The sequence below is a fragment of the Oreochromis aureus genome, linkage group 1 (genome assembly GCF_013358895.1).
Source record: "Oreochromis aureus strain Israel breed Guangdong linkage group 1, ZZ_aureus, whole genome shotgun sequence".
Lineage (NCBI taxonomy): Eukaryota > Metazoa > Chordata > Actinopteri > Cichliformes > Cichlidae > Oreochromis > Oreochromis aureus.
The window spans coordinates 1,171,712-1,184,355 of record NC_052942.1 but is presented as its reverse complement, the minus strand read 5'-3'; the positions used below and the strand labels follow the sequence as shown (position 1 = coordinate 1,184,355).

Sequence of the window (12,644 nt, the reverse complement as noted above, 5' to 3'; positions counted from 1 at the left end):
AACTTCCTGTGTACGTGTTTGTCTTTCACCTACAGTATGTGCTTTGTTTGTCCATGTTAAAAATGTTGTGACGGTTAGCAGAAGATAGGCTCATGACATCGTCTCGCAACAAGAGCACCAAACATTAGCAACGCCACAGGAGCAGATAGGAGTGGTGCTAAGGGCTATGTAGCCTAGCTTTGCTAACTAGCAGTACCTGCTACTTTTTCCTGCCTGATGTTGGTAAAATGTGACTCTACTTAAACAGTGGAGACCTTACAGAGTATCTTTTATACAGTAAAGTGCTTTCACACTATGTGCCTAAAGCAGTCTGCCTTTGTGTGCATGATTTTTCTATAAACCATTAGCAAATGATTTATTGACACTAAATAAACCCACTGATAAGCAGTGCCTTATTAGAAAGTGGTAATGTGAGGTTTTTCTTTGGGGGGGGGGGGTTGCATTAATGGCTTGGGAGTTAGTTATCAGTATTCACTTGATTATCATGTATTTGTATGGTTTCAACATTGAAATTTCAGGCGCTCAACCCTATATTGCAACACAAATTACCCATGCTAAATACCAGATACCCCAAAGTATCGCCTGGTCCTGCTTTTAGCAGCAGTGAGTAACTTCTTTGTGTAGAGCTGTCATCATTTCCACACACAGTGTGTATGAACTTTACGAAACTAGAGCGGTTTTGTTGTGATTCCAGGTTGAGAAAATGATGTGAAGGTAAAACTTTATCTACTGAGTACTAAACAGCTGTAAAGACTTTATATGTGTATTTATTAGTGCTGTCAGCGTTAGTCTCGTTAAAATGATGTTAACGCCATAACCGCATTAACGCGGCAAATCTCCGTTAGCGAGTTAGCGCAGATCACCCCATGCATGGGGCTACATGGCGCTAACACGTTAACGAGCTAACCGGCGCTATTGCGTTGACACCCTGCAGCCCCACGTGGTGTTAACGTCGTTTTAACGAGATTAACGCTGAAAGCACTAGTATTTATATGTATTTATTGAGAATGTTGGTTAAAATAACAACATTTATGGGGAAATCTATGGTTTATGTATAGCTGATATTTTGTACATTATAGTGATTGATGTAAAGCACTTGAGGGAATAATAAAGTTTGAGTCTTGTTGGTTGTCGTACATTTTTATACACAAACTATAAAACCATCTTCCTCTACAGGGAAGTGGTTTTAAGAGGTCCTGAATGGAGGTCGGGGGTCAAGAGAGTTGAAGGAGTGGAAATTCTGAGTTTGTCAACCCTGAGCTGAGGGAAAATATATATGTTCTATTTCAGAAAGAGAGTTAAGCTAAACTCTGAGTCATCTATCTGCGTAATAGACTCTGTAAACCTAGCTACTTACTGGGAACTCTTATTTGACAGGTTCCTGCCCTCCTTCAGGCAACTGACTGACATTTTCATTTTCTTATCCAGTTAATACCAAAGCAAGTTTTATTAATCTGTGGAAATGTCTGTCTTTACAAACATGATAGATGATTTTTATATTTAACATGTTTGCTAACTGTTAACTCGAACTACAGCTGTCAGCCTCATCCACGCACTGGAATATTTACTATACTTTACTGTAGGACTCAGTTAATAAAACAAGGCTTATGGACAAACATTGATGAACCTTTAATGGGAAAATGCCTCACAGTCCTGACATGTTGTTTGAGAAGATGTGAACGTTTGAGAATGAAGATCTGTTTCAGACGGTAAAGAAAGCTGGACTAAATGTAGTTTAATTTGACTCTTTGATTAGTCTGGATGTGTTCTAAGTTAGGATTCAATAAAATGCTCTTAAACAATTTTGAAATGTACAATAGACAGTAGTGTTCACAGTTTGAGCTTCAACAGCTCATCCCCTGCATATCACCAAATTCCTCAGTGGATTAAACTGGAGGCTTTGTACTTAGCCATTGTCCAGGTGACTCATGGTGAAGCACCACTGGCATTGGCTTACACTTAGCATCCATAAACAAACTTAACTTCGTGTGAGCTGATTTAAACTTACTCTGATCTGATGACGTAACACTTTTTTCAAAAAAGACTTTTAGACAACAGGTGGAAATGTGTACTTTTCTAAAACTTACAGAGACTGTCTTTAAAAGAACCACCCACAATCAATTCACTCAAAGCACAAAACGGATCATATTTTAAAAATTGTTTATTGAAGCTAGTCAGATTAAGACACACCTATCAGTAGTAGATACCATCTTCCTCCCAAAAATACAAATTCAAAAGTTCTTTTTAAAACAAATCCCTGATTAAAAAAGAAAAAGGATCACTTGAATGGGCAGTACCTTTATAATCGACTGATCTTAGACACTTATCACACAACTCATCAAGTATCCTATCTGCTTCTCCTGCTCTTGGAAATCGTACATATTGTTCAGATCAGTGCATTTAGTCTATTCCATAAAATCTATTGCTCTATACCGTTTGATTGCAAAGCAACAGAAAACGTTTGCAGCTTAGATTTGTAGCGTTGCACTTGGACATGCTCCTCAAAAGTGCAGGAGGGGCTCATTTGGATTTAGCAAAGCCCACCCTGTTGTTGTCACGGTCAAAGACTGTGTAGTATTGGCCGATGAAAACGTCTCCCAGAATCCACAGGGGCCCGGCAGGTGGAGGGATGTCCAATCCCATGAAGCCACTTAGACAAATAGTCTTCCCAGCCTGACTCTCCTGATAGGAAGACAAAGATAAAGTCAAGAACAGGTGTACATGAAACGACCGTCTTTTAAATAATTCAGAGAATCTGAAGAGCTCGTGAGCAGGAACGAGGAAAACAAACTGATCCCTCCTCAGACACGAAGCCAGCCCTCTGCCGGTTGTGCCAAATCCAACAAAACTGCATTTGTTTGGACTTTAATGACGCGACACAGTCACAGTGTTGTTTTGTCACATAAGATGGTGACTCTCTGCTGCCCTCTGCTGGAAACAGTCTCACCTGGAGGACATACTGCTCTCCAGTCAGAGTGTAGCTCTGTCCGCCTACGTTGAAGGTGATGACAGGCAGCGATGGGATCTTACTGCAGTTCACCAAGTACTGAAACACAAATTTCAACAACACTTTGTTTTGTATTGTATTTGTATTTGTGTGAGTGATGTTTGAAGGATTTTATATCTCAGTGTTATTCAGCAGATTAAAGGTGAGGTCTGCTCTCACCTCTCCCTGGATGAGCGGGATGGCTCCGATGGCCTTCTGCAGGGCCTTGACCTCGGCAGCAGGGCCAGTGATTAAAGAGGTCCCAGTGTCTACGATGGCCTCACAGCCGCCCTTGCACAGACTCAGCTGGCTGCCAACTGTCATCCTGGCAAACACATACAAAAACATTCACGTTACACGAAGATACTCAGCTAAGTATGCTGAATTTTGAGTCCCTTTGGAAGAAGTAGTTCAAACAAATTTGCTGTCCAACATATTTCAGACTTCAGGTACCGATGCAACTGTTTTAATAACCATTAATTCAACAAGGGATGCAGGGGGCTAAACTCTGTCAGGTTAAATGAAAGTTAATTTCAATTTCGGTGGGTTTTTGGTGATCAAGCTGGGTCACCAGATATCTCGTTTTGTCCAAACAAGAACTAAAAATCAAAGATTAAACTTCTATTGATGATGTAAAACAAAGCAAAGCAGTGAATCTTCAGACGCGAGACCGGAAATGCTTGCTTAGCAGTGCCTAAATTAAACAGTATTGTAATGGTTAATCCCCCCACATGTGCTAACTGATGCTAAAATAGAATTATGTTTTAGTGGTCGAATGTTATGCTTGATTCATTTCTGACATCTGGAAGCGGTCCAGTGTGCCGGATCAAATCTGGATATGAAAACATGAATTCAGTTCAGTGATTTCAGTAGTTTTTAAACATGTTTTTCTTGTTTTTAACAACAGGTGGTCTGATAAGTTTGTTAAACACTCGATAAACATTTTTCAGGCGGATGTTTTATGCATCGCTTCAGAAACTTCCTAAGCACGTATGAGTACTCTGGAGTGGGATATCTGAGCCGTTACCCATCCATGTGGACCTGCCAGTAGGCCTGCCGGCTGATGTTGGCATAGTGGAAGTCACCGTCGTAGTATTTGGGGTCGGTCCCTCCCAGGAGCAGCTCACCACCAGGTTCTGTGTCAGGGTTCCTGATGAACAGAAAGCTTTGATAAGCCCAAGTGTTTGTCTGAAAACACTCAGTTACTCTTAAAGGGAGAAACAGTCGTGTGATTTTCTTGTTATATAAGAGATTATCCATTCAGACCTTTAGCAGTATACAAAACACTCCGTTAAACACAGCAAATATAAAACAAATAGCACAAGTACCAAAAACCTGGCATTGACATTACCCACAAGGCTCGATGCTTCACTAAAAACACTTGTTTGTCCATCTTGGTCTTTTACAGCTGTGTCCCGTTCACACTAACCAGCGACACGTCAACATAAGGTTAGAAAACATGAACTCTGAGCAGATCACTCTGCAGCTCAATGCTCTGAGCTTGAGCTTAGAAATGGCTGCTCTCACCTGTTCAGGTAGAAGGAGAAGACGTTCTTCTCCACCTTCTTCTGGTTCATCATGTTATCAAACACCGGGACCACCCCATCCACGGAGATGCTCGGGTAGGCCATGCCGAGGATCCCGTCAAACTTTGCTGCGATGAAAGCGACGCCGGGTTGCTTGATGGCCTCTCCAAAGATCTGTTTTTCTACTGATATATCTCCAATCTGAAAGAGCAGGGCGAATAATTAGAAGGAACTGACTCCGACTATAGTCTAATATAGGAACGCTGAAACTTACACTGCATGTATCCTGACTGAGGTAGCCCGACAAACTGCCAGATCCATACTGTATGGCAAAGGAAGTGCCATTCTTCACATATGTGCTGGATTTTGCAGAATTATATTTGTGGTGAAGCCCTGAGAAACAAAAATACACATTTTAATCCGTCTCTGTAATCTGTGTGCAATCCAGCTTTGTTCAAACAAGTCTTCTTGTATGATCACAGGTAGGGCTGGGCCATATCATACCGTTCACGATAATATCGGTATAACGTTAGGCAATGATAAGAAAATGAAATATCGCGATAGAATATGGGTAAAACGTGCATGCGCAGTGCCTTTGTTTACGTACGCACATGGCAGGAAAAGCACGGCGGTGATGGAGAATGAGAAGGGTGAAAACGGATCGTTGAATGAAACAGATGAACCTGAACTGGTTTGTAAAAATGGTGGAACCTCAGTGGTGTGGAACTGGTTTGGCTTTCATCCGTCAGACACACAACAAAGCACTATTGTTGGTAGTGCATGCTAGCGGGCCGTCGTTATAAATCAATCCTTTGATTTTTCTGAAAATCGACAGTGCCCCTTATAATCCCGCGTGCCTTATGTATGAATTCTGGTTGTGTTTACTGACCTCGAAACGATTTTATGTACACGGCGCTCGAAAATCTGTCAAATGTTTCAGTACGACTTTGCTAAGCTTCGCACCCGCACCGCTAGATGGATTGTGGGAGCATTACGGCTATCGCAGGCAGGAGCCTCGCGGAGTGATACGTACTGTGCTTCAACATAATATCACCGTACTGTGTGTGTATAAGCTCTTTTTAAGTTTTGTGGATATTATACATGGTTATGCTGAGGATATGTCGGCCAGTTTCCACTGGAAATGCCTTTTGGTTAAACTGTCAGCGAGGAAATTGCACTGTTACATTTTTATATAACTTTAATGCACATAAAAAAACAGCTGCTTGTTTAAGTGAAAATACATTGATGGGTTTTTTGCACTAATAAAGTTGTGGAGCTGTAAAGTATTTTGTCTAGTGTCAATTATATCGTCAGTTATATCGTTATCGCAAATTTTCAAATGTATATCGTGATAAATATTTTTGGTCATATCGCCCTGCTCTAATCACAGGTATTCTGATTCTGCACAGCGACGCCATGAACGCCTTGTGTTTTGTAGCTGATAACTTACAGCATGCTATGTCGAAGAAAGAGCAGTGAACGGAGGGCACCCATAGGTTGGAGGAACCGGTGTCAAACACCACAGTAAACTTCTGAGGAGGGGTTCCCAGGGTAATCTCGCCATAATACTGGGCCTGGATGGAAAAGGAAGAAATCGATCAGTTAGCTGAACTGAAAGAAGAACTACGCAGCTGATCTTCTATTATAGTAACCTCATGAGGACCAGGTGTACAACAAAGCCTCGCTGTACATGTAAAAGTGAGCCAGCCTGACAGTATCAGCACATGTCATTAGGACACAGGTCAAATAAAAAGTGAGTCATGGCACTAAATCAGCTGCTACACAAAAGAAATGAGTACTCCATAATTTCAGGACATGAAGCAAACTTCCATTTCCTGTGACACAAAATCTCTCACGTCGAAACCTTCATTGCAAAATAGGGTTGACATTTCTGCCCAGTCACTGCGGCCACACAACACTTCCTTTTTCTGAGCAAAATGTAGAAGTCACGTTCCTTTGATTGCTCCAGTGATTGATTTTGGCTGTTCCCAGTTTGGGTTTGTCTGTGAAGACTCTCACGTTTCAGTCTTGCAGGGACACAAATGTCAAACTATGATGGAAAAGCAGCAGGAATACTAAAACTCATGAGCAGACAGCAAGCAGCAGTTTTCTTATGATAGACAACAAGAAGACAATTAATAATTTCACTTTTGGTTTGATAACATAAAAGAAAAACCATTTAAATCTCCCTGTTTTCTGGGTAGATTAGGCTAAAAACTAATACAGAGCAATGCAGCTGTGATGTTATAGAATCCTCCTGTTATAACGGTTATTATTAGCTTTAGTTTTTGTTCAAAGCTTGATGTTTTTGGTCTACTCAAAATTGTAAGTCTGGTATTTGTGTCTCTTTATAACCTATAAAGGCTGACTGAGTATTTGAAGACAAAAAAGCTGATTCCACGATGTGTTGAGTAAAACAGAGTGCTAACCAGTCTTCTGTAGGCTCATTAGGATCTTGCAGCTTCCAGATCAATGAGTCAGCTGTCAGATAGTCCCTGTTCCTCTTCTGTCTCCCTCTCAGTCTCTCACTGTGAATCAGCCTTGTTAAAAAATATCATGTGTTTGCTGGGAATGACTGCCTGACAGATGAGTCTATTTTTCCAAACTGCTGGATTTACAGAGGAAGGCTGAGGCAGCCACAGCAGAAGAAGACCTTTGTTGTGGCTCTCCCTGCGAGGGTTTTAAACTTGTGAAAAGTGCATTAAGGAAAGTGAAGACTTTAAGGTTGCCAGTTTGGAGAGTGATGCTTACATCAAGGTAGTTCTTAAGGGTTTCTGGAGTGGGTCCGTTACTCGAGGGGAAGCCAAAGTTGTACTTAAGGGAGTGTTTGTCAGCCACGAGCTCCTCGATTCCTTTCCCCGAGTCGGTCAATTCACGTCTGATGGAACGGAATTTCTTTAAGGGAATTCTGAAAAGAGGAAAACAAAATTAGACTGCTCTGTTCATTTGTAGTGACATAACACAAGTCTGAACGCCTACATCTGTGATCTACAGAAATGTAACATTTTGTGTTCAATTGGTTCAGACAGTGTGGAGACACGTTTAGAAGCACACCAAAGCTTTAGCCTCCCTGTGAGCTTAGCTGTGAAGGTAGCAACCTCCTGGGCCTCCTGAAAAACTCCAGTTTCTGCCTTCACAAAAGATTTACATAAGTTCCTTTTTTAATTAAAAGAATAAATCACTCATTATGATTTTGTTAATTACTAACATTAGGGGTGAAGCCACTTTTCCCAGTGCCAGCACTATAAACTGTAGCCAGTAACTGTGTGCTGTGGCCTCACCTCTGCAAATTCAAGTCCCTGAACTCCACCTGTTGCCCGTATTTGTGCTCTTGGAGTATTTGCTACATTTTCATGGAAACTCTGTGCTTCAGTTTTGGTGAGCGAAATTAGTTCAACTATTAATCCATTACTTAGCATTAATTACCAGAGAGAGTTACATCAGTGCAATACGACTGGCACTTTATAGAGTTAGCATTAGCTGAGAAGCTTGCACCCCACCCTCAGGTCGATGTTGTGTTCACTTTTAATAGTGAAGCTGAACCTTCTCTGCTCACCAGTGACAATTTTAAAAGTATGTCTTCTATCAAGTTTAAATCACGGGGAAAAAAAGAGCAAATATTCAGTCCAGCGAGTTTCCTTTGTGAAATATTAACACATTTAATACTAACGCCTTACAGATAAGGAAAAAGCAAGTAGGCCACATTTTATCTACAAAATGTTCTGCAACAGTGCTGCAAAAATGTGCACCACGCATAAGGCAAGCATGACATGATCAACTTTAAAAAATATTTGTTCTGCCCTCTTAAAATGAAAATGCTAGTAGGGTTAATTGCTTCTGTAAATGTAAAACTAGGCGTAAACCCTTCTACTGAAAGTCCCTCTATTTTACTGTAGCTATGCAGTAAACAAACATGTGACCCAAAGGCTTCAGGAAACACTATTCACCATCTTACTGCTACGCTTAAAACCAAGACGTACAACAAAATCCCATACTGAGGTTTTTTTTAATGTTCATCCGACAATTAATTACCAACAACAGAAAATCTGAGAAAGTCAGAAAATAGGCTGTCGATAAACTCCACTCAGAATCTGAGCCCTCTCTGTGGTACATGCTTTATAATGCTTAATTTAAAATGGATAAAAGTCATTCTTCTCAATATTCCTCTATACTACGTATTAAATACATGTGACTTCACCTATCATATATAATTCTTTCATGTTAGCCCTAATTTAGGTCTAAATTCACACTCAGTAATAATGTCTTATTATTATTATTCCTACATTTATTCCTATTAATGACAATGATACTAATATTAGTAGTAGTAGTAGTAATAGAGGTGGTAGTAAGTATAAAGGAGGGACCGAGAAATTAGATTTTCATAAATCCCCAAACATGTTTAAATACTGAACTAGTGGGCTTACTTTGTCCTTCAACTCACTTCTTGGGATCATGACTTTAAATGGCAGTAGGTGTTACTGAACAGGATTGTAAATATATTTCTTTCAGCATTCCTTCATACCTGCGCCTCCCTCCCTATATATTTATCTATAGATCTGTTTGCGTTATAAATATAGTTGTCGTGTCTGCGCATGTCTGTTCAGCACTTGTACACTTATTATTAGACGGACCCAAAGTAAACACCAAGACATGTAGTTTCACTGTGGCGCTTTTAACGGCTCCCAGGCAGGAAGAAAAACACCTGTAACAGGCACAGTCCGCACAGTAGGCGTTTTGACATGTTGGTGCAGATCAAGCTCAGGTGTATGAATTACAGCTGTTTTCCATTTGAGAGCCATGTTGTTCTACTGGCCAACCTAGTTTGCTTTACCCGACGAAAGTGAGCCATAATAAATGATTAATTACGTCTGGATTTTCTGGAAGCGTCTTTGCTGATAAACAGCTCCGTGTTTGGGCGACGGGGGTGGGGACTAACAGGTTTAGCCACACGTCACAAGACCACCAGACAAAGAGAATATCATGTGCACACGGGAGAGGAGCTAAAACTGCCTAAATGTAAGAATAAAGCATGCTATCAAAAACAGCTCCTATGAAGCACAGCCTGACTGTCGCATATTGCAGTGTTATTCATGGTAAGTTGCATTCCAGAGGAGCTAGCAGTGAGTCCAGCCGCAGTAACAGGAGGACAACAAACTGAATATTTTCTCTTACCGCACCAAGGCGTCGTTAGTCAAGGCTAGCGCTGCGATGACAAACAGGAATAAGGTCCTCATTGTACCGGCAGGGAAATCACAGAAACACACTCCACAACAATGACTGAGCACTTCGCCTTGTTGACTACAAACAGCGACTTTTATCAGCTGACCGTAGTCACCTGCCCGGCAATGAAGTAACTTCCGTTTTTTTTCGGCTTGTCAGCGGAAGTAGGAAGTTTTAATTTTCTTGCAGTTTTTCAGCTAGTTTAGCGAAACCTGAATGTCAGAACTGAAAGGATTAAACAAACTGTTCTATAATTACATTCTATTTAAAACTAGCACATATCAAATATTGACTTTTTGGTGTTAATTACTCATTAAGCACAATTTTACAAAAAAATTGAATTTAACCTTACATTGTGCTAGTCCTTTTAAGCATATCAGTTCACATCTTTACAGAAGCCATTAAAACATTAAGATTAATGCATAAGAAATAATCTGACCTTTACGTTCAAACACAAGGTTTCACAGATTGTGAATGCTGATGGTCAATCACTGCTTTTAGAGCAATCAGACCATGAACCAGTCCTCTGACTGTTGTAACGTGTCACAATACTCAACATGAAACCACTTCTGCATATGTGTTGGAGAGTCGGCATTGTTTTTCCCTCAAAAATGTGTTACCGTGCTTTTGTATAAAAAGTGATCTGAACAGTACTCTTGGAAGTCACATGCTAATAGTTTTTTGTTTCAATCTACATTCATAAAAAATCTCTTGTGGCAAAACCTTTGAAAACAAATCAAAACTGTTTTGTGCTCAAAATCACTTGGTGGTGTCACTGCCTCCACACAGCTAGTAAAAATAACACTACTGAGCTTTCATTTACACACTACATATTACAATATACTATTTAAAATGCAGTGTTCAGCACATGCAGTGCAGGATTTCCAACTTTACATGGCTGTCTTCGAATTGTACAAAACATTTCCAAAGTTATTTGCAGAAATTCGGAAAAGATTCAACAAGTTTGTAACAAAGATCCTGCTAAAACTAAGTTCTTCATTTTTTCCAAATTAATGGTTCCATTCACATTTGGAATCATTTCCATCCATCAGTTGTACAGTTGACCATATGTGTTTTTCTTATCCTGTCTTTCATCAATAAAGATTTAAATGAGTGAATATTTCCCAAGGTTATCAGTTCTGTATATTTGTCTGTTTGTTAGCAATCCAGTGTCCAGTTTTCAAGATATCATTTTCAAATCTTGCGTGATAGCAGATAACAACAATAATAGCAATGACAGCTCAAGTTGATTTAATTCTGTTGAGGTCAAGGTCACATTAAATATGAAAATTAGTAAAAACTTTATGATACCCACAGTTTCTTATTAATTGTCTTCAGGGGGCATGAGCACCCAGGCTGGCTAAGCATCACTGTTAGTGCCCAAGGTCAAAAAATCAAGAAACCATATTGAATAATATGTCATATGAAAGAACATGGAGAGGACTGTGCAGCACAATTTTTATTTCTTCTGTACAGCGCCCTACGATGTCACAGTTCCACAATAACAGGCTGACATCATCATACTGTAATAAAAGCATGATAATACATCAAAGTTTTGTATCACTCTTACATTATTTCATAGTCATATTAATCATAGTATATTTATTTTGTTTTCAGACAGACAACAAGCAAATTCCACTGGTTATCAGATTTTTACATTCTGCACAACCCAAAATAATCCTTCAAGAGTAAAATATATTTGGAGAAATGAATTTTTCTCCATTTTATCTCCAAATTCTTCACTCTCTTTAATTTCTTAGTTTAATTATAGCTGGACAATAAAGTGAAATATTTCTTTCATAGTCTATTACAGGACTGACATTTCTGAAGGCATTTGTTATAATTTATTAATTCTTTTGTAACTTCATAGAAATCTACTGGACACTGGCACAAACACTTATACATTTTTCTGCCTTGCAAATCATTTTATCCTCGGTCTCAAACTGTAGCTTGAGACGTGACACATTAAATCCTTTACTGAAGGTCATTGTTGTGTCAGCTGCAGAATAGGAGCTTAGTGGGATTCCTGTAATGCCGACGTTTGGCAGCTAGTGGCTCCCTCTCCCCACAAATCACAGACCATCCAGCGTCTGCTCTCCCTCTATATGAAATCAAACCTTGCTGATGAGCTATTTTAAGAACACACAGACACAGACAGGCTCTTTCTTCTTGTCTAACATAGTTGCTGCACATAATAACAAAGAAAATCCAACATGCAGAAAATAGATTTTAAAAAGGGAAATGCAATAAAACCATATGTTACACATAGTGAGTCTTATTTATCATAACCAACACTGTGTCCTTCCCATGTAATAAAGCTGCCAGGAATATCTCGAGATATTATCTTACTGCATCAAATATAAGAAGTATTTGCAATACAAGATGTAATCTACATAAAATGTTGCAGTTTATGCAATAGTTGTTTTTTTTTTGCAAATGTTTCATAACTCCAGTAAACAATGTTAGCTAATATTAAAGGTCAAATAGAAATAATGAAAAATTCTGTGAACTATAAATTTTAACTGATAACACGACTCACTTCTCAAATGGGAGGATTTCCTTTGCATGTCACCCCACAGTAAGATAAAGATACTTCATTTCTTAGAGCAGCTGCACAGGGCCTGAGAGAAACTGTAACTGCATTACTCCCAACATTTTTTACCCCAAATCCTTCATTAAGAAATACATTTAAAACTTCATTTTGAAATGACTTTTTATCCGAGTTTAAAAAAAAAAATGGATCCAGACACTTAAAGTCTGAGTTGTTCTGCGCATGTGTCTTGCATTTTGCATGCGACAGTCTGCAGAGCGTTACGCTGGTATTATACTGTAAACATTTAATAACAGCTCAGCTGTTGTGCAGTCAGAACAGCACAACAGCTGAGCTGTACGACTGCTTTGGTCTCTATTTG

General features: G+C 39.5%; 1 protein-coding gene across 1 annotated transcript; it reads right to left on the bottom strand.

Annotated features, from left to right (window-relative positions):
* Window positions 1–2,143: 2,143 nt before the first annotated feature.
* ctsd (cathepsin D) lies at window positions 2,144–9,870 on the bottom strand. Its single transcript, XM_031757695.2, has 9 exons — window positions 9,685–9,870; window positions 7,264–7,420; window positions 5,963–6,086; window positions 4,787–4,905; window positions 4,514–4,713; window positions 4,014–4,136; window positions 3,167–3,311; window positions 2,948–3,046; window positions 2,144–2,682 (listed from the first exon to the last, which is right to left on the bottom strand). Exons 1-9 carry the CDS (start codon window positions 9,744–9,746, stop codon window positions 2,521–2,523), a joined length of 1,191 nt encoding a protein of 396 aa, XP_031613555.1. The 5' UTR covers window positions 9,747–9,870; the 3' UTR covers window positions 2,144–2,520.
* Window positions 9,871–12,644: the final 2,774 nt, after the last annotated feature.

Coding starts and splice junctions, on each gene's coding strand:
- ctsd (XM_031757695.2), bottom strand. CDS start 9,746: ATGAGGACCTTATTCCTGTTTGTCATCGCAGCGCTAGCCTTGACTAAC. Junction 6,087..7,263: donor CCCTTAAGAACTACCTTGAT/GTAAGCATCACT, acceptor TTTTCCATCCAG/GCCCAGTATTATGGCGAGAT. Junction 4,137..4,513: donor TTCTCCTTCTACCTGAACAG/GTGAGAGCAGCC, acceptor TCTGTTCATCAG/GAACCCTGACACAGAACCTG.